We start from the raw sequence: 27,552 nt of genomic DNA, 5'->3' as shown, positions 1-27,552 counted from the left end.
CAAGACACTAACTTTGGTGCATTGCAATTCAAACGACTGCAAGGTGGGGGAAGTGTGTTGTCCAGAGGCACAAGAAGAATATGCCTCAGAAAAGTTTCATCTGTTAAGACTACAAGCAGCCAAAAGAAGCTAAAACATCCTTATCGTTAATCTGAATACTTGGATTAAATTAAGATATTACAATCAGTGATGATCACTCACCCACTGCACCACTGTGTGTTTATGCACAATATTGTTGATAGTAATTTCATTCACCATTTTCAATAAAGTTAAATTACATGTACAACTCTTGGCATTGGTTCAGTATTTTTACAGGATGCATTCTTGGTTTTATCCTGCTCAAGTCCTGGTTTAGGACTTGAACGGGATAAAACCTGGTAACGTCCAGGTTTAGTTCACGCTTTGATCTGTGAACGTATCATGAATGTTCAAGTATATCAATATTTAGTATACTTTTTTCTGTAAAACATATTTTTTCTCTCAGCAGGTATACAATGTTTTTTTTTTTGTTTGTTTTTGACCTGGTTTAGTGCTGTTCTAGTCCTGGTTCAGCCAATATTGTATCACAATTTTGATGTCAACACACTCTGAATATGTTTTTACCTGGTTATCAATATTTGCTGTTCTACAAATATCAATAAAGTTTAAAGAGTTTATTGTGAAAATCTAATGAGCCTTTCATTGTTTTTATTTTATTGTATTGACGCAAAAAAAAAACCTCACCAGCCTCCTTGGCCTTCTTGGCGTACTCAGTGATGTCATCTTGGGAGCGCCCGTCGGTGAATACCAGGCCTATACGAGGGATGTTACGACTGGCAGGACGAGCCCCCTCTGCCTCAGAGAAACTGTTCTCCAGCATGTGCTTCAGAGCCAGGCCAGTCATTGTACCCTTCTCCATGTAGTCCACCTGAGCAACACACACATCAATATATTTTATTTAGGAATGCTAAAATGTTTATGATATTATTATTATTATTATTTTATTTTACTTCATCCTTGTTGCTCTGTAAAGCAATTTGAACTATGCTGTGTACAAATTATGTTCTACAAATAAACCTTTTTTTTTGCAAACTGTGATTCCTGTTTCATTCCTATCTATTGGTCCTATATCAGTAGAAAGTGAAAGTGATTTGAGAGGTTAAATAGACCACTAGCATAATCTGGAACGCAGTAGCCCTGTATGAATTGTAGCATTACATCTGTATTTGTTTCTGTGTAGACTCTGAACACCTGACTGGGCGACAGGTGCATCGGAGGAGAAGCACTTGGTCTGAAAGGTTAAGAAAACTCCGCTACATTATCTCACTCTTGATTCACTTTTATTCACACAACGTTTCGGTCCCTCTGAGGAAGATCAGAGGGCCTTTTATTAGAATGTATCAGTTATGTAAATGTTCCTGTTCACCTTAGTTTAGGCTTGGTTTATACTGTGTTTAGTCCAGGTTTAGTCACAGTTTTGATATGGTATGTGTATGCATGCTAAAAATGTTTAGTGTAAGGAGGAGCAGTGACAGTGAGGTGGAGACTTGAAAGTTTGTGTCAAAATTCTCTAAAGCCATTTACAGCAGAATGTTTGCCTTCTCCACAGAAATGAGAGCTCCTGTGCTATGGAATCAACTCCCTGCTGATGTTAAACAGGCCCTCACAGTCTCTGTATTTAAGACCAGGCTTAAAACCTTCCTCTTCGGTATAGCTTATAACCAGGTTACATAGTGAGGGAGTTAGGGACATTAAAATCCGGGATAAGATAGGCTGCAGTAGGAGATAACTAGCTGGGGGAAGAATGGCAACCTGAGCACTATCCTCTGCTTCCTCCTATTTTCTCATCAGCAATGCTATTCACATGTTGTCCCCTGTCCCACTCCCCCTGTGGAGTGTAACTCTTTCAGATGCCCCGATGACAGCTGGACCCTCTCATCCTCCCCGCCTGGCCCTCCTCCTCGCCTGGCTCTCATCCTCCTCACCCCGCTCTCCTCCTCCTCGTCTGGTCTTCCTCCTCCTCGCCTGGCCGATTTTTCTTGTTTTGTCTGATTTTTCCTGTTGTTTTGTTTTTGTGTGTAGGCAGCACGGTGGCTGAGTGGCAACACTCATGCCTCACAGCAAGAGGGTTTGGTTCGATCCCCAGATCGCCAGGCCCTTCTGTGTGGAGTTTTTCATGTTTCTCCCCGTGTCTGGATGGGTTTCCTCCGGGTACTCCGGTTTCCCCCATCAACCAAAACATGAACGCCTTTCGAGACAACTGTTGTTGTGATTTTGGGCGTTACAAAAATAAATTAATTGAATTGAATTGAAAATGATGTTTTAAAGGTGTACTATGGCACTATGTAACCTCTCAGGAGGAACTTGTCTTCATGAGATGTTACTGCATTGCCTGGAATGTTACACAGTATTGCTTAAATTTAAATGATTGTTTTCCATCTAATCACAGCACAAATGCATAAAATATACATTTAATATCATTTTAATTTAATTTAAGATACGTTTAATCTCATACTGTGGAACATTTGGTAACATTTTATTATAACTACAGTTTTTACAGCCTTAATAAGCCTTATAAAGAATGATGGAATGAGGTTTAGTACCTATTTGGAGTTAGGAGTTAAGGGAATTAAAGTAGCTGTAACACATTTTTTCGCATGTATCTGAGCATTTTTATTTGTTTTGCCCCAGCACAGATATTCTTCATCCTCTGTGTCTCTTCTGAACAACTCCATCAGCTGCAGAAGTAGATGAAGCACCACTCCAGAAGTAGATGGCTGTCATACTGGTACACAAGTTATCAGTGTGACAATAACAAAGATGTGAAATGATATATTTTAATAATTTCACATAGAAGTTGCATCTGAGTATAAGTCGCACCCCTTGCTCAACCTATGAAAAAGAGTCAGTATTTTCCAGACAAGTCAGATAAGTCTAAGCCTGAATCATTCCTAATAAACTATTAGCTCATTATGAAGTCTTTATTCACATTATGTTATTATTAGGGCTGATTAAGGTGTAGTTAGTTATAAAGTGTTACCAAACAATTCCCCCCCACCACCGGAAAAGCTTCACAGTGCATCTTTAACCCCCAAACACTGTGGCTGGTACCTTCATGACAGCAGCCTTGATCTCGTCAGCGGTGTGGTACATGTTGAGGGGGAACTCTGTGCGCACGCGGCTGGAGTACTGCACCAGACCCACCCTGGTGCCATGAGCAGACACGTCCAGAGAGTCCACCACCTGGTTCACAAACTTCTTCACCAGTTCGAAGTTCTGAGGCCGCACACTTTTAGAGCCGTCAATGAGAAGGACCAGGTCAATGTTGGCAGATTTACACGCTGTAGGAGAGGAAATTAAAATGACAATAGCTTCAATATTTTAAAGTAATCCCATGCTGATACCACAGTGTACAATATAACCAATTAACACCACTCACTACAAGGAGTTTTGAAAGTGACTATGTACTCAATACAATACCGAAATAAAAAATATGGAAAACTACATTTTTTATGCACACCAGCATTTAGATAAACACTTCCAGGAGATACAATATTGAAGTACAGACATAGCTGGATATGTGTGTAAGATATTGTCACAAAAGGCATTTCATAATATAGTAGGCCCATTGTAGTTTGGTCCTTTTTAAATCCCATTCAGTATTCATATTGTATTTTACTCAGATGTAGCCAGTGGGAGCAATGCTTGAACTGTAACTTTGAGGAAAAAAAAAAAAAAGTGTCCACGGCACTGAAGATTTTGGCAGACATATTGGTTTTCCCATGACCCCTCCAGAGAAAGGGACATTTTACAACAGTTCATCTTTATTCAGACCAGTTCAGATCCAGACAAAGTTAATCTGCTATTGACATCAGGGAGAACCTGTTTAAATTATTCTGGGCTACTACAAATGATTTTCTTTGTTAGAAAAAACAAACCAGGTCCATAGAGGTGACACACTGAAGTAATACTATTTGAAGACAAGTGCAGTAAAACATCCATAATGAAATTTATGCTTTTATTTTAGTCTGTCTTTTGTCCAAAATGTGGGGCTTTAAAACCACAATAGTTACTTATCCAAATGTCTTTCTTGAGTGTACAGTTGATAAAATGAGTGTGTAGGACTTACTGCCACAGCTCTTGCCGTCGTCCTGCAGCAGCTGGCCCTCAGGGCAGATGCAGTAGTAGGACCCAGGGGTGCTCACACACTGGTGCTCACAGCCATGAGCCACTGTCTTACACATGTCCATGTCTGAGAAATACACATAAGAATTAATACATTTTTCAGGTAGAGATATTCCGTTTTAGAATACTATTTGTATTTTTGTACTTTTCTTCAACTTTTATCTCACAAACTACTACTATGATAAATATTTGCCACAGATAGTATCTCACCAAACCAAAGTAATTAGAAAACATGAAAAGTATTTGCAACCAGCAATTCATAATCAGTCCAAATGCAAAAGTGGTTGAATGCTAATTTTCAGTTAAATTACTGACTATAAATTGCTACAGAACCAATAGATTTATAGATGACGGCAACAACCTGGCCCTCCACTTCATCCTGCAGCACCTGAAGTCCCCAAGAACCTACACCAGAAACCTGTTTGTGGATTTCAGCTCTGTGTTCAACACCATCCTCCCTGCTCTGCTCCAGGACAAGCTCTCTCTGCTCAACTCCACCTGCAGGTGAATCACAGACTTCCTGACAGAGTGGAATCAGTGCTTGTGGCTGGAGAAGACTATCTTAGTCTTGGGACTATCAGCACAGGATTGCCACAGGGCTGTGTGCTTTCCCCCCTGCTCTTCTCCCTGTTCACCCTGTTGTACCTCCATCTACGACTATAAAGCTGATCAAATTTGTGGACAAAACCGCCCTCATCGGATAAATTTGCCTACATGAATGAGGTGGACTGTCTGGTGACCTGGTACAGTGGCAATAACCTGGTGCTCAATGCCCACAAGACAGTGGAGATGATGGTAGAGTTCAGAAAAGTCACAGCCCCTTGCCCCCGCTCTGACTGACACCCCCATCACCACTGTGGCATCTTTCCACTTCTTTAGTGCCACTATTACTGAAGACCTCAAATGGCAGCCCACTATCAGCTCCCTGATCAAGAAGGCCCAGCAGAGGATGCCAAGGTGCCAGCCCAGATGATGGGGCAGTTCTACGAGGCCATCATTGAGTCCATTCTCACCTCCTTCATCATGGTGTGGTACGCTAAGGCCACTGCTGCAGAAACAGGATGCAGCAGAGAATTGTGCGCTCTGCTGAGAAGGTGATCGGTGGCAGCGTTCCATCTCTCCAGGACTTGTATGTCTCCAGGATTCAGGGAGTGAGCCGGTCAAATTGCAGCTGACCCTTCTCACCATGGACACGAACTATTTGAGCCACACAGTTTCTTCCCCCTCCAGTTGGACTCATGAATACTTTATAAAGCCTTCCCATTCTGTACATTTCATACGTCTTTTTAATTACCTTATTTTGAATGTATGCCCTCTGAAGCAAGTTCCTGCTCTGTTAACTTTTCACTGACAATTTCCATAAAAAGTAAAAGAAAAATATAAAAATCTGTCAACTGGACAAATGTATTCTCAATACTTTTGCATTCTCCATAAACCTACATTTCTAAGCTTACTTGTGCATGTCTTCTTGTCCTGGTTGAGTTTAAATCCCTTGTTGCAGTCGCAGGTGAAGGCTCCAGGAGAGGGTATACAGATCTGCTCACAGTCATGTTTGCCCTCAGCGCACAGGTCAATGGCTGAACCAAAAACAATACAACATTAGTATTTCTCAGGTATTCCACTTTCTTTAGTTCACACCAAGATAAAGTACTATTAGTCACAGAAATGCAGTAACATTTGTGTTATTGCAGTTCTACATGTGGCTCATGCAAGCAAAGCAATGCTAGCGAAATGCATTTTGGGATAAGGGAAACAACCATTGCTCATTTTAGAAATGGTTTAGGGATGCACATTAAATCTAGTCAAAAGCATTCAAACCAATTACTTGATAATTATGAAACAATATCATAGACTATATATAAAATGATTAACTCATTAAGACTTTTTGGATAGCTCCTGACTAACGTGTGCAGGTCTTCTCGTCCTCATTCAGAGAGTATCCTTGGTTGCAGTCGCAGGTGAAGACTCCAGGAGCAGGTTTACAAACGTGCTCACAGTCGTGCTTCCCCATAGCGCACAGGTCTATGGCTAAATGATAGTATAACAGCATTAGTTTACTACTTGTTAGCAAAATAAACATCTAAAATAATCAATTATTGGACACATAAATTAGCAATAGACTCTGTGCACAGTGGTGTTCTGACTAGCTCACGGTCTCTCAAAGCTAATTCTATCATTTATTAAAATGTAAAATATAAAATAAACATACAATTAAATTCATAGTAAAGACTGCTCATTTTTTTATGTATATTGCTTCAATTTGTGAGATTATTTTAGTATATATCATGCCTCAAAATTAGCATTAGTTATTATTAGCCCAGACAAAAACACCATGTTTCTAAACACAAAAGTGCCCTCCGGTGAAGTATTTGTTTCACTTGTAAAGTCTTGGTGTCAGTGACATCCATCCCCAACTTGCTGTCTATTGCAATTTAATCATTTTAGCGTGACTTGGCAAAAAGGCAAAAAGACTAAACAAAAAAACATTGCAATATAATTTGACAGGAAGTAGTCATCCTAACAGTATGCTTGCTGAGTGCTGTTTCGCATAGAGCCAATTGGTGTACCCCTAGAGTTTTAACAACATGTATAAAGTGTAATGTTATGCTAATTATTTTGTCTGTAACAATTTACAATAACTACACCTAATTAGACTTAAGTAAGGGTAACAGATTTGGTAAGAATACAAAAATAAAACATCTAAAGTAAGATTAGTCTGCAAAAATTGGTGATTACTTCCAGTCCAAGTGAAGGATTTGGGTAAAATCTATGTTGTAACAGGGCAAAAAAAACATTTCGAGTTTGATAGCAAAATTGTTTAAAAAAAGAGTTTTGTGAGTGTATACAGAGCAGTGTTTCTGACTAACGTGTGCAGGTCTTCTCGTCCTCATTCAGAGAGTATCCTTGGTTGCAGTCGCAGGTGAAGACTCCAGGAGCAGGTATACAAACGTGCTCACAGTCGTGCTTCCCCATAGCGCACAGGTCTATGGCTAAACAATGTATAATACCACAACATTAGTTCACTATTTGTAAGCAAGTAAGTAAATATCTAAAATAATCAGTTATTGGGGACAGAAATGAGGAACTGCTCTCTGGTCCTATGCAGTTTCAATATATCCAATCCTATGTATAAAGTGTAACGTTATGCTAATTAAGGTATCGGAAACAATTTGCAAAAACTACTCTTGATTAGCCTTAATGAAGCATGAAGAAAGACTTAATTCATAATAAACACATTACTATTGGATAATTAAGAATGATCCACAGTTAGTAACTACTTAATTAGTACCCTAAGCATAACCCCCATCTCCTATGTTTAAGTAGTTACAAAGCCTAAATCATCCTTAATAAACTATTAATAAACAATTTGTTCATTATATGAGTCTTTCTTCACACTTCATTTAAGTTTAATTGAAGTGTAGGTATTAAAGTGTAACAATGCTTTTTAACATTTGGCAAAGGGACTATGGTAGATGAGGATTATTTAATGTTGATTCATGCATTGTTTGCTGTCCATTCGAAAACAAATATATGAAAAAAAAAAAAAAGGTTAAGAGTTGGAGGAAACATTTGGTGACAAAAATGAAATACTGACATCTTGGGTAATGCAAAAAGTGGGGATTACTTCCAGTCCAAGTGAAGGATTTGATTTGACGTCTATGTTGTATTAGGGCAAAAAAGACGTGCTCAGTTTGATTGCAAAATTGTAAAAAAAGAGTTTTGTGAGTGTATACAGAGCAGTGTTTCTGACTAACGTGTGCAGGTCTTCTCGTCCTCATTCAGAGAGTATCCTTGGTTGCAGTCGCAGGTGAAAACTCCAGGAGCAGGTATACAAACGTGCTCACAGTCGTGCTTCCCCATAGCGCACAGGTCTATGGCTGAACAATATATAACAACCTTGGCATTAGTTGTGTTAGTTCACTGACTGCCTGCATAGTTTTGGTCTACACATACAAAAAACATTCACTCAAAAAACCTTGACAACTAACTAAAGGTCATTTTAAGTCTTCTTTGTCTATAGACTAGTAGTAATTATCAGAACTAACGTGTGCAGGTCTTCTCGTCCTCGTTCAGAGAGTATCCTTGGTTGCAGTCGCAGGTGAAGACTCCGGGAGCAGGTATACAAACGTGCTCACAGTCGTGCGTCCCCATAGCGCACAGGTCTATGGCTAAACGATATACAACACAAGACGTTATTGCTGTTTCTGAATCTTTTAAGAGGAAAATAGTTTGGAGAGTGGTGGTGAGGGGAGTCAACTGAACAGGTTTTGGGATGGTGAAATGGAATAAAGGGCATCATCACACTTAAAGCTCAAGTCATTAATTATAGAATGAACATGATCTTGGTAACAAGTTGTTGAAGCACATTTTCTTCATAGGGTGGTTAGGGTTCTTGAGATTGAGACTGCACAGAGAGGCCTACTGCTCCTTCACACTAAGAAGAGCCAAGCTTGGTTGTTTATGTTAGAGCTCCTTTGTCTCCATGGGGAGTTTTCAAGAAGGAAAACTAGTTCTTTCTACTGAACGAACAAGCGGTAAGTCGAAGCATCTCTAAAGTAGGCTTAAAGTGGTTTTATACTGTGTAATTTTTGGTTTGATTTTGAGCCAAATTTCAATCCCACCATAAAATGAATGCGTCATTTTGGCTTTTCCAAGAATCTGTGCCATGTACAAGCGGTTACGGCTGACATCACACAAAGCAGTGCTAAAGTTAACAATGCCAACAGTTTTCTAACATTACAGCACGCAACCATCCCCTGGCTCATGCCCCTGGTACAGTGTGAGCAGGTCAGTGCATCCGACCATCCCTCTGTCTTAAAACTGTACAAAATCGCACAATGTAACCCCATCTTAAGATCGCATAATGAGACTACAGACTAGAAATAGTGATTGGGACTAACGTGTGCAGGTCTTCTCGTCCTCATTCAGAGAGTATCCTTGGTTGCAGTCGCAGGTGAAGACTCCAGGAGCAGGTATACAAACGTGCTCACAGTCGTGCTTCCCCATAGCGCACAGGTCTATGGCTAAACAATATATAATACCACAACATTAGTTCGCTATCTGTTTGCATAATAAATATCTAACATAATCAAGTATGGGCTTTGGTAAGTTTCAACATATCCAGTCCATCCAGTGTAATTTTATGCTATTTTCTGTGTCAATATTTTTGGCTGCTAGAAAAGGGATGACTGCATCAGCCTAGATTAATGTTGATTAATTAATTGTATGTTGCTCATTCAAAAAATATTAAAAAAAAAATAGTTTTGCCATTACAGAATTGAAGCACTGACATCTTGAGTATCACAAAAAGGTGATAACTTCCAGTCCAAGTGAAGGATTTGGTTAAAATAAAAAAAGACGTTTCCAGTTTTATAGCAAGTGTTTATAGTGTTTTGTAAGTGTATACAGTGCAGTGTTTCTGACTAACGTGTGCAGGTCTTCTCGTCCTCATTCAGAGAGTATCCTTGGTTGCAGTCGCAGGTGAACACTCCAGGAGCAGGTATACAAACGTGCTCACAGTCGTGCTTCCCCTCAGCGCACAGATCAATCGCTGAACAATATACAACATAAAGAACTTCATATGAGAACTTAATTTAGAGTTTTACAGCATAACACCCTGGCATCCCAAGATTGATAAACTGTCCTACATATTGTCCAAACCTCTGACTGGATCCAAATATTCAATAATCTGTTATGGAGTTCCAGTGGGTGTTGTAGCTTGTATGGGGAACTGACATATTCATATGACTTGAGTTACATCCAGTTACTACAGTTACTTTTTCTTTAAGTTCCCTGTTAAAGTAATGCATGATTAGTTACAAAAATGCACAGCAGTTAGAACAAGCACAAGCATCAGCGCATTAATTTCTAAAAGCTTGTAGAGCTGCGGCAGAAAATTAATCGCTTTCTTTATGTGTGCAGTGTGATCAAATTTTTTTCTAATGATTCTTAAAAGATAGCCCTCACTCGTGTGTCCCTAAGCCTAGTGATATCTGTACGGTCAAGTAGTATACAGTGAGCATTGGTGTGTGTCCTGACTAACGTGTGCAGGTCTTCTCGTCCTCATTCAGCGAGTATCCTTGGTTGCAGTCGCAGGTGAAGACTCCAGGAGCAGGTATACAAACGTGCTCACAGTCGTGCTTCCCCTCAGCGCACAGGTCTATGGCTGAACAATACACATGCATAGGTCAGACACATCTAAACTTACATAACCCAACTCCATCGCCCTCATCCCAAGGTCATCTGAACAAGTCGTATTTTCACATCTTAGCCATAAAGCGCCTCTGGTATTTAGGTTACGTGGACAGCGCAATTACACGCTGTGCTTCCTGAGCTATAAAAATTTGTGTGACCGCAAAGCCGAAGTTTTCCAAAAGTTGTAAATCGTCTGTATTTCGGCGACATCCCATTCTTTGTTCCTGCAGGTGTTGTAATGCGTGCGGCCTTGTGCAAACATGCTGCATAGCTCACACATGCTCATTTTCAAATATTTATCTCTTGTCTGTGCAAAGGCTGGTAAATGCTTTTGTTTAGTTAATGGGATCTGTGCTGCAAGGGCGCTAATTACTACAGATTCACTATGTTAGACTTTCCTTAAAGTGGAAGTTGTGGATTTTTGAAATGAAGTTGTGTGAAGTTGTGCATTAGCTTAAGTAGCAGTGAGTGTGGTTGGTTGAAGGGCCTAGATTGTTGCCACGGTAGCAGGGGGACATTCAGACACCACTCTGAAACCAAGGAATCTATCCCACAACCTTTTCTATTCTGTCACATATTTCTACACAAGTTGCACAATGTAACCTTTATGATGGAGGGTCTGCCACTGGCCTGTCTTCAATAGGATGTCTTTGCCTGCAATGTTCCACTATATGGCATGTAAGTTATCTCTCTCCACGGAAACAACCAGACGACGCCACCAGACCAACTTGAGGGTCAGATCTGTGGAGAGGCGATACCGCTCACAGTAAAAATGCATGTTTTTCTAGGTATTTTTGAGTAATAAAAACACCTGCACTTGAATAAACACTAGATGGATAAGTACTATACTGTGAAACATTCCAGACAGTACAATATTGTCTCTACGAGGGCAAGCAGGTGGCGGATTCTATACCGCAAAAGTTACATAATGCACCTTAGAATACTGCTTTTGTTTACAGTATGGTTACCATACTGTAATAAACATTACAGTTTCTTTCTAGCCACTATCTGAAGTTTATAGATGAACCAAGGAGCACGGTTATAGCCATTTTTATGCCCAAGCTACTTAAACCCATGGCAACTCAAGGAGGAGAAAAGAGAGAATATGACCTGTCTAGACTAAGCCTAGAACCTACAACTAGAGTTGCACAATTTACAGGGAAAAAAAAAAAATCTATATCCAAAAAGTATGATTCTGTTCAAAGTGCACATTGTTAACAACTTCAGGCACACTAACATTTAAGAGAAGCATCCCATTTCAGAACATGTCTAGAGGTCTAAATTAAAGGTACAAGATTTTTCTATTAATGAAGACATATTGTGCTTGAACCTGCTTTAAAGTAATAATCTATGACACCCATAGATCATTATGTTATAATTTAAACATCTTATAACAATATTTATCTAAAACGACTTAATATAAAATTATTTTCATTTGTACCAATATCACAGATTTAAGAAATTAAAGTGGAGAACGAAAGTAAGTACAGAGCAGTAGGCTTGAATGGGGGTTGATGTAACATGGCATCTTGAAAATAAGCGATTAAAGATCAAACGTGCACGAATGACGCCAAATACAACTTCAAGAGGGTAAATGAGAAGAGGAAACAATTATACATATTATAAAATGTTTTTTTGCAGAATAGGTCTGCTTTAATAGACAGGATATTTTGTTATTTCCAGGGGACATATTATCTAAGTAATTGAAGTAATTCATTTGATAATTGTGCCTCAAACTCAAACTGTAACTTTCATTGCAACTTTTATAAACTGTGCAACCTGACCCACAACCTCTGTCCTTTGCAACCATCTTATCACTTACAAAAGCTAATGCACTACACAGATACACAACTTCACTTCAAAAACACTTTAAGGCAAACTGAACATATAAACTGTAATCTACTACTACTACTACCAACCTGACTGCAGTATACTTACCCTGGCAGGTCTTTCCGTTGGCGAGCAGCCTGTATCCCTGGTTACAGCGACAGTTAAAGCCCCCCAGCACACTCACACACTCGTGATCACAACTGTGGTTCCCGAACGAACAATAGTCGATCACTGAAGAGGGAAGCAGCACAGCTATCAGCCATTGCCCATCTTAGCAATTGAAGGGGTTTCCCAATATATTATGGCATTTAAATGAACGTATGATTAAAAAATATTACAGATATAAACAACAGACAGCCTTTGGCCCAAATGACTGAAATGTTATGAATTCTATGAAAAAAGACCTCATTAAAGTTTGTAATTTCTCATGTAAAGGAAAGTAATCCCCGAACTGTCAAATTAGTCAAAGGTTAGCTAGTTTCTATCTCCATGTTATCTATCTCCATGGAGACAAGCAAGTGACACCACTAGGCCATATTACAGGTAAGATCTGCAGAGAGGCAAGCCCTCTCACAGTAAGAATGCAAGCCTTCAAAAATATTTTTTGAGCAATAAAAGTTCCTCTAATATATTCATTGCTAGATAGATATGTTTAATGCCATACTACAGCACATTCCTGGCAAAGCAATGACATCTCCATGGGAGACAATAAGATGGTGGAATCCCGAGACCAGAAAAGCTGCATAGTGTACCTTTACCATCTTACACTTTTGCTGTAACTGGATAAATTATGGCAGAAATCTAAGCTATACTGAGTGTGGATGAGTAAGTAATTGTTTGCAAGTTGCAATGCAATTCAGTTCTAGACAATATAAGCAGGTTTATGTGTGATGCATTGTTAGAATGCATTTAGTCATTGATGGTACATGCTGAAGCGTCCTTAGCCGTGTGAATACGTAGCTTATGTTACGATGTTAGCTGATTTCAAATGGCACAGTACTGACTTGAGCAGGTCTTCTTGTCGGCGTTCAGCTGGTAGCCCTTGTTGCAGTCACAGGTGAAGGCTCCAGGAGTGGGGAGGCAAACCTGTTCACAGTCGTGCTTTCCTTCAGCACACAGGTCGATGGCTAAAAGACATATGTACATGTTAGGTTTCCATTTTAGAAGACAGTACATTCCAGTGTTGTCACGATATTAAAATCTTTACTCAATCTTGCATTCGCATTCAACTGCACAAGATAAGAAACAGCCACGGACATATGAGACATGTGTTTGGACATTTGCTCGCACATTTTAGATCAGCAGCGATGACGAACTACAGCCTCTCCACCGCAGACAAGCATGTGTGGTTTAGGGCTAACATGCTAACCCTGAAGTTTAAATCTGTAATTATTTTGTCAGTTCATATTTCAGTCTTGTCAATTCTTCTGGACGTGTTTAAAATGTGAATCCCATTATTAAACCATAAATCATAAATATGACCGCAATCACTATGTATGTCCAAAAAATCACAACTAGATATGTTTTCCCAATTCATTCAGCTCAACGCTTCCACTACCTGTTGTGCCGACTATGCACAGTCCTGTTCAAATAATCAAATACTTAAATAAAATGAAATATGTCTATTTTTGGTCTTTTGCACAAACCAGTGTAAAAGTGACTGATTGCACATTTCAGTTGTAACCTAGTTCCCCTGTGCTGACCTTTGCACGTCTTGCCGTCGGGATTGAGGGTGTAGCCGGGCAGACACAGACAGTGGTACGACCCTGGAGAGCTCTCACAGATGTGCTCACAGCCGTGCTCCGACTCCAGGCACAAGTCCACTCCTGCACACACAAGGCATCAGATACACAACACACATTATAAGGACAAATGAAGCTGAAATATGGAGAAATACACATTGTTCCTATCTCCTTAGACCTGCTTGTCACTTTTTCATAACCAATTTAAAGGAACTGTACGTAGCCTGTGCTCTGACTTTGTTTAAAACCGCAATCACATAAAAATCACAACTGAACCTTGGATGCCAGTCTCTTAGATTGTTGTCACGATACTAAGATTTTGATACTAAGGATTTGACTCGATACCAATTATGATGCCACAATGAAGATAAAACATGCTTTTAAGTAATAGAATGTAATTTTCATACACAAAATAACAGTTTTGTGTACTTTCTTTTGTATTACCATGAGATATTACCATATTATACATTATTACCATATTACACATATTGCCATACTAGTACTGAAGAAGCTCAAAATCATACTAAAACAGTCCAGGAAAGCGCAAATTGTGTCCTGTTAATGTGATTTTTTACTATGTTGATACTTGTTTAAATAAGTATCTAGTTTCAGTATTAGTTCTAGTATTGATTAGTATCTGATTTTTTATACTTTTGAAAACCCTAATGCCTTAACATGCATACATAGGACAAATAAGTTGTTGTTTTTTTCATTCTCAGTAAATGTACAGGCCTCATGTGAAAGCTCAGAACCTCCAGAATTCACTCACTGACCTGCAGAGGCTGCACTAGCACTGATTAGTGAGAGTTCTTTTAGGTTTGAACCAACTGGATTTAGACATATCAACTGGTACCTCAAATAAGAGACCCATGTGAGGTTCATTCTTTTTGTAATTAAGAATAAACCAGCAATACATTACAGTTTTTACCTTGTATTTGGGGACAGTTAGGCCGTGTTCAAAAATTTAAATCTAAATCTTACATACTGTTTTTAAAGTCTTACAGTCTCAAAACCACCAAAATTCCCAAATAATCAATATGTAGTAATATGTAAGAATTATTTTAATGTTTTGTTTTGCTGTGTGTTTGAAAAAGGCTAGAAAACCACTGACCTTGAACCACATTGGAATAACACAACAAGTTTAGCATTTTTAAAGTAAAGTGGTTGTAGGGATGTGGATCACTGTAGATATACGATGTACTGTGCCCTGATGACTTGAGTATGAACACGTTAGCTTGAATAGGCATATGAGCATAGCCAAAAAGAAATTTAAAAAAAGACAAAATTAGACTAATAATTAAGGTGAATTTTTGTTGTAGCAGTTATATTGGTAGATTTTTTGCCATAAAAAGTACTGTTTATTATCATACCTCAGCAGGGAGCCTGAGGGTGAACAAATAGCTTGAACACCCCTGCCTTAGACCTATGTATTTATCCTATAATAAGTGGTTGTAGTACTAAAATCTTGCCATCCAAAATGTTCTTTGTCAAATTCCAGAAAGAAATCTGTAACTCCAAACCACCAACTTCCCCCAATATTTATGAATGTAATGTTGAGTATTGACCTTATTCTTCCATTGTACTAATCCATTGGACCATTGTAAACCTTTAGCGACCTTTGCCACAACTTGAACTCAGTCTACTTCCTAGGTGTGCCATTGACCTAATCTACAGATGTGTTCTATTTCAAATGGAGATTACTCCTAAATCTTTTCCAGGGAGAGATATTTTGATTTGATGTTTGCCGTGAAAAGTCAGAGGTGCTATGAGGTCAGGTAGGAGATCCGATCCTTTATAAAAACTTGGCAAGATGTTCAAACTGTTTTTAATTACACAAAGAATTCTAATTGGATCCAAATTAAACCTGAAACATCACATATCAATACGAAGGCACGGATGTGATCTGAACTTGACGTGACTGGAATCAAATGAAACTATACTACTATATAGATACAGTTACTTCTAAAATTGCCATGGCAGGGATAGTTACATTTTTGGTCTAACAGCCAACCATGTAGCTTTATATACACAATGATTGGCACTTTGCAAAGCTGTAAATCAAGCTTGTTGCTAATGTTAGCAGGAGCAACCTCAACAAAAGAGGACAGCTCATTGGTCTGTTATTAGTGTTCATATCTTGATTAAAATTGTGGAATAAGTCTAGAGTGAGTTAATATGAACATTTTTAGACCAAAATAAGTTGATAGAGCCAGAAGTGTGCCCATGCTCTCATCCTATTTGGAACTGTACATTTATATATAACAGTTTTTCCTCCTTTTAATTTCAAAGGTTCTGTTTTTTTGTTTTTTTACACTGACCTATACAGACATGAACAGAACATGCAGCTGACTTTTATGTCCATGTATGTATGTTATGTGTGTTATAAGACTACCTAGTTATCCTTACCACAGAGTTTATCCTGGAACTGCAGTCCGAACTGGTGAATGAGATCAAAGGACTCCACCAGGAAGACATGGTCCTCAAAGGGAGGGGAGGCCATGGCACGCAGTGATGTCATGTCTGCTCTGGCCACGCCCACAGCAAAGATCTCAATGCCCTTGTCTCTGGCCTCTGCTGCCACCTCTGCCACGCGGTCCTGAGGGCGCCCGTCTGTCACGATCACAGCCACGTTAGGCACCTGTGCAGGAGAGACAGAGAGAGAGAGGTAAAAGGAGCCCTTCTATGGTTTACTAAAAGGATCGCTTCTATTATTTACTCTGCAAAATACATAAACCATAACCAAGTTATTATTTGATCATTCACGACTTTTTTTTCTTTAATGTAATTTATTGGCTAATGAAGTGAGATCATCTATTTGTTGAAAAAAAAAAAAAAATCTTTGGTTGCATTTTCTACTTACTTCTTACTTACCAAAATAAGTCACCCTTTAATGTTAAACATTAAAGCAGCTGTTCACAATTCATTTCTATTTAGAAGAGCAAAATTGGCCCTAGCACAGATATATTAAAAAAGCAGTGCTTGAGGTCAAAATGAGAACACTGTACAGTCTGCATCTAATAACCAAATTTAAGCATTTGGTTGTCTGCAAACCAGGAATTGTGCTGTTGGCTTGCTAGTTGCTAGCATGTCTACTCTGGTCTTTGAAAGGAAACACATTTATAAACTCATCACTATAAATAATTACAATGGAATCAGTTAGGAAATTGAAGAATAACATTGGACTGTTGCCAACTGTTTTCACACATGTTGCTGCGCTCTGTGGAGTGACCCCAGTGTGCACTAGATTTTGCTCTGTTTACTTTACTTTTGGTTTGGTCATGTTCACATACACCGCACATCATTCACCCCAAACACACTCCGTGAGCCACGTGAGAGTCCATCAACTGATAGCTGAACTTATTTTTATCCTGGTGACAGAGGAGAAAAAGCTTTTTGAATGACACCTGCGCAGACAGAGGCAGGAGACTGTCACTGCCTTGTCAGGCAAACATGGCAGACATGTCAAACAGCATATACACACACACACAAACATATATATGTCAATATGTAATGGCTTCTTGTTACCTTAGGCCTGTCTCCCTCGGCCTCAGTAAAAGCCACATTCATGACATATTTGATGGCCAGTCCAGTCATGGTGCCCTGGGCCAGGGGGATGATCTCGTTGATGTTCTTCACAATGGCGTCCATTTTGGAATGGGTCTTCAGGGAGAATTCACTGCGCACCTACACCCAAACACAGAGACGCATTTTTTGCATGTATTAATGCAACATAAAAGAAAAAATTAAAATACTTTACTGGAGTGACATTGATTATATCATATTGGAATCAATGGTTTACAGATTTATTTATTTTTATAAATAATAAGGTAAGTAAACTATAAGGTCATCTTGTCCAAGAATTCAAGGTAATTTACAATTCCATTAGTGGGAATTGAACCACCAAACTTCAAGTTACTGGCCAAATGAAGGTAGTGACATCTCAAAGTGTAAATGGAACTGACCAAAGATTGCACAGCATAAATTCACAGAACTTTAGTCTATATTTTCATCTGTGCTGTATGGATAGATAATAAAATAATATTAAATAATAAAATTGGTAGAGCCTTAGATAAGATCCCTCTCTCGTACCTGGCTGGAGTACTGCACCACGCCGACCCTGGTTGTGTCAGGTCCGATGTCCAGTTCGTTGAGGATGTCGATCATGAACTTCCTCATGGTCTCAAATTCATGCGGTCGAACACTACGAGAACTGTCAATCAAGAAGACCAAATCTACAGGGCCGGACTTACACTTTGGCTGTGCACCTGCAAGAAAGCACAACAATGTACTGAGCTACTAACACAGACTCTAGCCATAAAAAATATAATATATACAGTATATGGATACAAAGAAACAAACATGTCACAGGATTTAGCTAACTAGTATTATTTAAGCAGTTGCAAGTAGGTAGGTCAAAAGGAAGGTCATATGTGTGATTATGTTGTTGTTTTTTTTAACTAACAAACAATATTTTTCAAGATGCAAGTGTCTTCCTCACCAGGCCTTACAAAAACCCTTCTTATACTCACCAACTGGTATACAGTAATCTCTTATATGTACATACATCTTCACCAGTTAGCTTGACTACTTCAGTACTCAAATTGATGCCTGATGCTAACTTCTATCATCCTTACAGCTTCTATTCTCAGTTCATAACAAATCACTGTTTTTCAAGTCAAACGGTGGGAGAAAGTGTAGGTGTCCAAATAAGAAGTTCAAGAGATTGGATTTACAATGTAGTGCCTTTACTCATTTAAACTGAAAATAGCCCAATCACTGTGGGAAAAAAAAATGGCAATATGCATGTTTACTTAGATACAACTACATACATCTATACTTTTTAAGGTAATCTCCCAAATGGATTTTTTTGATTTGATAAAAAGCAGAAGGGCACAGGTCAGACATGGTTTGTTATAGTTTAGTTCTATCTTGGACAGGTTTAAGGCCTGGTTTCATTATGGTCTAGTCCTGGTTTGAAACTGATTTACTCTCCATTTAAACCTGTCTGGATTGAACGCCTGCTATGCCAATAACAGAATCGGGCGGTTTAGCTTTACTGTACACCTCATTATTCACCACTTTCTCTGACCTGAAAACACCTGCTTTAGTCTTTAACATGTCTGCCTCACCTCCTCCATCTTGTAACATCATCTGGGGTCAGAAAACAGAAGTCATGCAGGAGCTGTGAAGCCTGGCTGAGCTCTCTGTGGTGTAAATTTATGAGTTGGAAGAGTAACAAGTGATTAATATACAAGATTCATCATAAAGATTGTCCCAGGAGCCAATGCAATATGCAACTTGTATTTGGTTTCAAACATGCTCTTATAAAAATGTGTGGTTTACTGTCTACTGCAATAAATCAAGATGCAGACAGAGTAGAACACAAAGATGATTTGCTGGATCAGGTTTGATGATGTTTAGACCTGGTTATGCTCAAGTTTTAGATTTATTTAGCAATTACTTTCTCAGCTTGTGAGCTGATCCATGTTTTATTAAATGTTATTTTGTCAGGCCTCAAAGGTGCACTATGTTATTGCATTGCTGGGAATAGTAAAAGAAAAATTCAGTTCTGTTAACTGGACAAACAGTTTTTGAGTGAAGACATTTCACACTTGCACTTTTTGTCCAGTTGACAGATTAGAATTTTTCTTTTATTATGGGTCACACCTGGCTGACTGAGCGATTACACAAACATTGCCGGGAATGTTTCACAGTATGGCAGTAAGTTGTCTATCTTTTATTGAACAACTTCCAGCAGAAAAGTTACAGACTTAAGCTCAGAATATTCTTTATAATGTGTTTTCTGATGGGTTGCTAAATAAATAAAAAATAAAAGTAAGTGTGAATTAAATGCAAAAGTAAGAAAAGCATGTGTTTTGTGGTCAAACCTGTTTTGGGTCTGGCGGTGGTGAGCACTGCCAGACTTAGAAGGAGTAGACAACACAATCCAGTTAGCTGTCCCATCTTCCTTCAGTGTTGCCTTTACGAAGCTTGTTAGCTATCTTCAATCACTTTGAACTGTGGAGAAGAGGCAAAATAAACAATGGGCATGCAGTGGCATCACAGTATGGTTAGTTGATTAAATAAATATTTTTCATATTCATATTTTACATAATATACAACAATTGGTTCTACCCCCTCAAACAAAAGACAAGGTTAGACAAGAAGGGTCACTACTGGCTGTATTTCTAGCGCAAAACTGTTGGAATAAAGCAGACCTGTTCTCAGTGTTTCTAGCTGCTTCAGGTGAAACACAATTTACTTTGCAATTCAAATATTAACTTAATTAGAGTCAACTGAATCCACATTGTTGGCATCTATTGGTTAGTCCTTGTTTAGAATTACTATTGCAACTCTGTAGTCTTAATAAAGACCTGATTTAGCCTTAGTTTTGACTGTATTAGACCTGGTTACGATCCAGTAGCACTCGGAGGGCCAAATATTTTCTTGGTTAGTAATTGGTGGTTTCAAAAGTTTGAGAACCACTGGAATAAGGGATTTATTCCAACCACTGGAATAAGGGATTTATTATCCAGTTTTAGCCTGGATCAGACTAAAACTGTGAAGCTCTGAGGTGAAAACCATTTTAGGAGACTTCATCATGAAGGTCATTGATAGAAGGCCAAGGGTTTAAAGTGCTGTCGACAATGCAAAGGGTGGATACTTTGAGTAACTGGAACCTAGAGTTATTTAACCTGTTTTCTTCACTACATAATTCCATATTTCTTGCTTCATATGTTTGATGTTTTCTGCATGTGGCTATTGTAGAAATAGAAAAAATGATTGAATGATTAATGAGAAGATGTGTCCAACCTTTTGACTGATAGTGTAGACCAGACAAATACAGCCAATTGGATGGATGACCGGAATGGACCAAAACTAGAGGCAAAAACGTCAAGCATTATGCAACTAAAGCCAGTTTGCAACATTCCTTTCCACAACCTCTTGTCTCCAGTTCATGCATTGTCTCCTTGATGGTTTTTAGACAGCTGTTAGGTCTTTCTTCTTGTGTTTTGTCTCTTCATAATGATAATAGTAGCTGTGGAGGCATTGTCGAGTGCATGGGACATTCCAGTTCATCCCAGTCGTAAAGCAGCAGGCTCCTAACACCTGGATAACCCTGTGTAATGGAGGGCTGCTACTAATCTGCACCTTTGTAATTATGTGAACAAGCCATCAGCGCTACACTACAAGAGGTGTTTTTTCGACGGCACACTTCACTGCAAACAACTACTGTGAAGGAAAACCCACATGCTGTTGTTAGACAAAGGAATAATCTGTAGTAGGGTGGTCAAAAGTATTGAAAATCAGATACTAATCAATACTAACACTAGTATCGAAATATCCATGTAATCCTTCAGTCAACCAGGTCTGATCCATAGCAAAAGGCAAAGTTTAAATCTGTCAACTAGACAAATTGTTGTAGGAGTGAAGACATTTCGCTGCTCATCCTAGTATCAAAACTAGATACTCATTTGTGCAGGTATCAGTACTAAAAAGCCACATTCACAGGACAGAAATGAGCCTTTCCTAAATAGCTTTAGAATGATCTTGAGCTTTATCAGAACAAGTATAAGACCACAAAGACTAATGGACCACTACCTATCAGGACAACATGGTTGTATGAAAGAAAGTACTATGATTTAACGTGAAAAATCACATTCTATTGTCTAAATAAAGAGTGTTATCATTGTGCTATCGAAATCAGTATTGAGTATCAAGTCTATTCCTTAGTATCAAGTTTGAAATTTTAGTATTGTGACAACACTATGTTGGTGAATATATGCTGTTCCTTTGTTTTTTTGTACCATGTTGTTTCGTTTCAATGACAAAGTTTGCTTTAATTTGTAGCCATGTTAAAAAGAAAACTGTGCTTTTTCATTATTAGCTGAATCATGTTTGGGAAATTCTGTATTGTCCTGCATTTGAGGCTGGAGTGCTCTGAAAATTTCTGCTTTTGCCTTCCCCGATCTCCACCCATTTATCTATTGTCCATTTATTTTTATTGCTATATTACGATTTTAATGTAACAATAAAAAGAAACACATTGTCTAGCTCCCTGGATTCCCATCAGAAGAAGTTACATAGTGCTTTTTTATCCATGTATTTCTAAGGTTCAGAATGTTCGGTTCCACATACTCCATACACTCTAAGAAGATCTGCTCTCTTCACTTGGTACTTCATGGGATCCAAGAATCATGAATAAGAATTTTAGTCAGACAGCGTTTTCAAGTCTGTAAAAGGTTCACTTCATTACTAGGCCAATAAAAATCTCCTAAAGTACCTAATATAATGAAATTCTGCTTAAACAATAGACCTATTCATTGTCAATATCTGTGAATCCCATTGTCAGCACACATTTTTTTACATCTTTGTATTATTCAACTCTGTTTTCGAGACACAGAGCAACCAAATGTTTTGAAAAGGATTATCCATCCTTGCAGTGTCAGAGGTCTCATACTGGAATCCATTTTTCATCTCTTAGGTTTGCTGTCTATTCCAAGAGGTGCTGTTAACTTAACCAAGATGGTCCTACTGTTTTACCAGACACAAGATGTTCAAAACTGACAAAGCTAAAGTTACATCCAGACTGCAGGTGTTTCTATATATTCATAGAGGCTGGATGGGTGAAGTGTCTTGCTCAAAAACACAATACCAGTACGCAGTGAAGTGGGAATTGAACCACAAATGTTTCGGTAAATTATTAAATTAGTTTAGATTAGATTACATTATTCTTTACAAGATACTTTTTTAGTTTGAGTTCAATCAACCAAAGTAATTATATTTTTTTCCGTCATACTGATCAATCTAGGTTTTTTATTTTACTTTGTCTAATTTAAGCATTTCTTGAGACCTGAAGAACTTTAAACACTGCCATTTTACCCAAAAATAGTCAAATTCTTCCAAAGTCTGAACTCCAAACCACATGACTTCACTGTGAAACTATTGGCTGCAGACCCCTCTATTAAAAACACCCAAGCATATCATTGACAAAAATGGATAGAATCACCATTAAAACTGTATTAATTGAACTGCCCCAGTTGCAAAGCACAAAAGAATTCAAAGCAGTCTGTGTAGTGTCCACAGAGGCAACAGGAAGATGTGGGAGGACAGAGGAGCCTGGAGAGACAGGATCAAAGACAGGATGCACATGGTTGAGGCCTAAGCTCTGGGTCTACATGAGGAGCATTTTGTTTTGAGTTTTATTTGGTTTAAAATATGTCCTGATGCGCATAGACTTTCTGGTACCTTTTAACAGTACCCAGCCCTCCTCCTGACAGGCTGTCCCATGCAATTTTGGGAAGTTTGGGTCAAATGCAGAGGACAAATTTCCAGTGTGGATGGATACACTGATAATGTCTCACTATTGCCATAAAAATAGTGAATTAAAATGTCTAAAAGTAATGTTTGTGTGTGCTGCTGTTTTTTGGCCACACCACTCTTGGAAATAGATTATATTGTATATTATTGTAACTTATAAATGTTATGTAACTTTATGATATAATTCAGTCCTTGAGATGATCATATTAAGCCGTTCATAACCCTGTATGGTACAAAGGGCCCTCAGTTGGTTGGGCACAGCGGTAGACAGCTTTTTCCTCTTTTCCCGTCTCCTGTCCACGTCTGGGGGGTCACACTTCCAAATGCTGCTAAATATATCCACAAAGAGCATCATTGAGACCCAGTTTGAGCGCAGGTCCTGTGTATTTTCTGGTCAAACAGTTCAACGACTCAGTTTACCAAACTGCAGATCCGATTTCCTGATTTCCTGTAATTAACAGCTTCAACAAAAGAGTGCCTGAAGCTTACAAATATAATGACCAATGTATGCAAACTAAATGACTACCCGGTAAGATAATAAAAAAGAGTAATAATATCATCTGCTCAATTTCTGGCATGGGATAACAACCATAATTCCTGATTAGCTAAAACGTCATTAGTGCAAAATGTCCTCAGTGGGAAATTTGTGAATTCCATAATAATCTGGTGCTTGTGAGGAGTGTAGTCTGACAACTCATATGACAAATGCATTGGAATATCAACAAGATGAATATTGTTACTCATGGCAACTTCCAAAAAGACAAAACGATCTAAGGCATTTTTAGTTTAGCAAACAGTACAGAATGGTCTCCAAACAGCTTTTCGCACACAGGGCCCACTATTGCTGCAAAGCTATACATTTAATTACAAATACTACAGAAGCACGATGGCATAGGAGTTACTTGGGCAGGGCATTCTGGCCTAAAATAACTAAATTTGTGATCACAACATTACAATATACCTGCCTTAAGGTGGCTGTTTAGATATTTGTACTTTTTTGTACTACTACAGAAATGTCTTGTCTCTTTCATTCTTTGGGAGCAATTAGCTGCCTTTCCTTACAATGCACATGCAATATTCAAAATGTCTTCCTATATTTCACAGTGATATGATATGGCCCAGCACTAGCGTTTTGCCTCAAAACAATATAGCGGATAGTGGGTTTGGTGTGATTGGATGAACTTTTGGTTTCCCCATCAACCCACAGCACTCACAATCAGCTAATACTCTGTCTAGGTACTCACGACCGAAACCGCTGTTACAAAGCACTTGACAGGTTGCCCCATCAATACTGAAAGACGGGTCAAATGCAGAGACCAAATTTCCATACAAAAGTCAAGAAAGTTTGCCCTTTATCTAAACATCTCATAAAATCGCATTGATACAGGCAGTGGAGGTAAAGTGAATAAGTGTGCAGTGGACCAGACAAACAGTCCATAGATGTTGGCTGTTATAACGCAGTGCAGGGAGCAGCGGTGGTTGTTGACATTGGCTTGAGCTGGAGATTATGGCGACAAATGGAACAGTGGACATTTCTTCAGTGGGCTCTTTTAAAATGGTTGTGAAAATAAACAGTTGGATGTCCTATAGCCATGTTTCCTCACATGGGGAGTTTAAAAGGTTACCCAAGATTGTCTATCGTTTCACTTCCCAAAGAACAGTACATACTGGAAGTCCTCAAATTATTAGCATAAGCATTTCTTTTGCATAAATCCTGGTATTCTCTGGCACTACTAGTTTGTATTTGTTACAAAATCTCTTTTTTATGGCTGCTGTCGAAAAAAAAGGACATATTTACAAATCAAGTAAGGTGGGTGGGTCTATTTTCAATCCAACCACTGTATTCTGCTGATAAGTCATCCGGCAAGACACTTCCTTCCACCGTGATTAACGCCACCGTAGCCGCAGGTTGGCAAGACTAAAGCATGGTTCGTTCTTGGGTCACGTCTGAAGTTCACCATTAGTGGGATGAATAACTAGCATCTGATGATTTATACTTTAGAATGAAAGGGTTATGAGTTTGATTCCAGACATCTGACATTCAAGTCGCTGTTCCTCATTTTTACTGGCTTAAAATACGAAAAACAGAATGAGTTTATTTAAATGGTTTGCAGTGGTCTTAAGTTATTCCTTACTTACCTTATGGATTCCAAGCATCCCAAGTATTCAACACGATGAATTTATAAGCGCTTTTCACAACTTTCAGAGACCAGAGCAGAGTTTTGTCGTGACGGTAATGCTAACAACAACTAGCATGCTAACAGTGCCCTTCCTCATTATCAGACAATAATAATAATTAGATGCAGACAACACATAGTGGACATATTTTGGCCTCAAGAGCTGCTTATACAATGTATCTGTACTGGGGCAGGATGTGGAAAGTAATCAGGTACAGGCCATAGACTATATATATAAATGGACATAGCTAACATGCTAGCTGCAACGTTCCAAACAGGAAGTGATCGTGGGCTGTGCTTCCAGCTCCATCGACTCTCCGCTAATGTTAGCAACAGGTTTGATTGACAACATTCCTAAGCCCCCACACCTTGCTAAACCAGCGGTGTGAGCGGGAAGGGCCGTTAGATTCCATAGCTTCGCTCCAGGTTGGCTCTTTAGTTGCTATGATACTCGCGGTCACAATTCCATATAAGGAGCTCGGATCCAGAGCTTCTAGCCTTGCTGAGCTTCATTTAACTGGAGCCGAACGCTATGGGTGACATCACACTCACTTAGTCAACTTCTTTATACAGTCTATGGTACAGGCTCTTTAACACATAATTTGTTGATCTTGCAGTTAATTTAATCTAGATTTCAAATTTTGAGGGCAAGAAATTTTAATTCTGAAGAAATACAATCAAAACTCTTTATAAATGTATCCTTCCTTCCATCCTAACCACACCTTAATGACATATGCCTCACAAAAACGGACCCAAACTCCCAGACTAGTCTTTTGGTCTGTATATTGTAGCCAGTCAAGCCATCCAAACACACCTTGGTCAATTAAATGCCAACGTGATCATGCAGTACATTTCTATGCTGGAGTTCCTGTCCGCGCTGCCCTCTAGGGACCAAGAGTCGCTAATGCCTTTTCCAGATTTCCTCCCCAGCTGCCTCTAACGTCCATTCACAGAAGCTTTAAATCCCACCTCAAGTTGACTCTATGGTTTCTGCAAAACACATTACACTGTACACAAGTTCAAATAGTGTCTTAAAGATGTGCTAATGTGTAATAACATATTAGTGAGTCATATTCATTACCACAGAATTATATGAATTTACGTAAATATCCTGTCAATAGAACTGGTATAGTTCTTAATGGAAATACAATGTTTTCTTTTGGTCAACCACTAACTGCTTTTGCAATTATTCACTAACTGTAAAGTGTCTGGACAAATTTGACGCATAAAGTCTTACATTTTGATCCGAACTGGCAACTCCATTTTGTATGATGTAATCGTACGAATACTGAATTTCGACCCAAAGAAAGTGAATCAATCATTTCATTTCCAAATTCTTTTCCAAAATAATTCACGTGGAGAAATCTGCCCCATACTGTTCCTAAACCAAACAAATTACAAAACAACATTTTGTTATGACAATCAGTCCAACCAAACTTAGATAAATCAAGTTTGCATGTTTGAAGTTGTCACTGTTTGTCGGCTCTGATAGAAAACGCAGGTTGGAGCGGTGTGCTTGTTGACTGATGTGTTTTGCAGCACTGTCACACCACTGTTGCATCAGAAGGTAAATACATTTAAATGTAAAGATGTCAGTTCACAAAATGTATTACAAGTTATGTAAGCATGTAAAACGTGAACTGGCCATGCTGAATGCTTTGGGCTTCCTATCTAAATATTACTTGGATTAGATTATGTCATATCATCAGTGAGGTACTATCAAAGGCATGTTATGTAAAATTGACTTTTATGAGTTTTTTTAACACCTTGTAAAGGTTCAGCCTCTTAGATAACTTACCCAGAGTTGTATTTGGATTGATTTATTCTTACTAGTGATGTGACATTCGTGAACGAGGCGGCTCTTTGGAACGGTTCCTTAACGTGAACAGTTGGATCCGGATCTCATTATTTAAAAGAGAAAAATCTTTTTCTTTCTAATTTGTATGCATTTTTATACTGATTAACACTGAACTGACACAAGAATCAGCACAGACGCAAAGCAGTCGACACAAATGAGAAAAAAACAGCATATTTGACATCATATTAACAGTTAGTTTTAAAATTATTAGTATTATTGTAGTGCAATTAATAGGTAATAATTCCAATAATAATTCCAAAGGGTA

The 27,552-nt window shown here is 38.6% G+C and overlaps 1 protein-coding gene across 3 annotated transcripts in view; it reads right to left on the bottom strand.

The window, feature by feature from the left end:
- The window catches only part of matn4 (matrilin 4), a 37,365-nt gene that overhangs the window by 884 nt on the left and 8,929 nt on the right, over positions 1-27,552 (bottom strand). The window contains exons 2-19 of one of the 3 annotated variants that reach the window (XM_033966627.2): positions 19,820-19,949; positions 18,021-18,196; positions 17,457-17,615; positions 16,338-16,569; positions 13,893-14,015; positions 13,194-13,316; positions 12,298-12,420; positions 10,208-10,330; positions 9,593-9,715; positions 9,066-9,188; positions 8,211-8,333; positions 7,920-8,042; positions 7,032-7,154; positions 6,070-6,192; positions 5,619-5,741; positions 4,109-4,231; positions 3,091-3,320; positions 724-907 (exon numbers count right to left, since the gene is read on the bottom strand). In XM_033966627.2, the coding sequence (XP_033822518.2) occupies positions 724-907; positions 3,091-3,320; positions 4,109-4,231; positions 5,619-5,741; positions 6,070-6,192; positions 7,032-7,154; positions 7,920-8,042; positions 8,211-8,333; positions 9,066-9,188; positions 9,593-9,715; positions 10,208-10,330; positions 12,298-12,420; positions 13,194-13,316; positions 13,893-14,015; positions 16,338-16,569; positions 17,457-17,615; positions 18,021-18,196; positions 19,820-19,895 (2,533 nt within the window). In that variant the 5' untranslated portion in view covers positions 19,896-19,949. The remainder of the gene's footprint in view (positions 1-723; positions 908-3,090; positions 3,321-4,108; positions 4,232-5,618; positions 5,742-6,069; positions 6,193-7,031; positions 7,155-7,919; positions 8,043-8,210; positions 8,334-9,065; positions 9,189-9,592; positions 9,716-10,207; positions 10,331-12,297; positions 12,421-13,193; positions 13,317-13,892; positions 14,016-16,337; positions 16,570-17,456; positions 17,616-18,020; positions 18,197-19,819; positions 19,950-27,552) is intronic. The other 2 variants (XM_055221973.1, XM_055221974.1) reach the window with 2 other exon arrangements.

This window comes from Periophthalmus magnuspinnatus, chromosome 5 (genome assembly GCF_009829125.3).
Source record: "Periophthalmus magnuspinnatus isolate fPerMag1 chromosome 5, fPerMag1.2.pri, whole genome shotgun sequence".
NCBI classification, from domain to species: Eukaryota; Metazoa; Chordata; class Actinopteri; order Gobiiformes; family Gobiidae; genus Periophthalmus; species Periophthalmus magnuspinnatus.
Note: the sequence above shows the minus strand (reverse complement) of the source record. Positions and strands in the feature narration are given on the sequence as shown.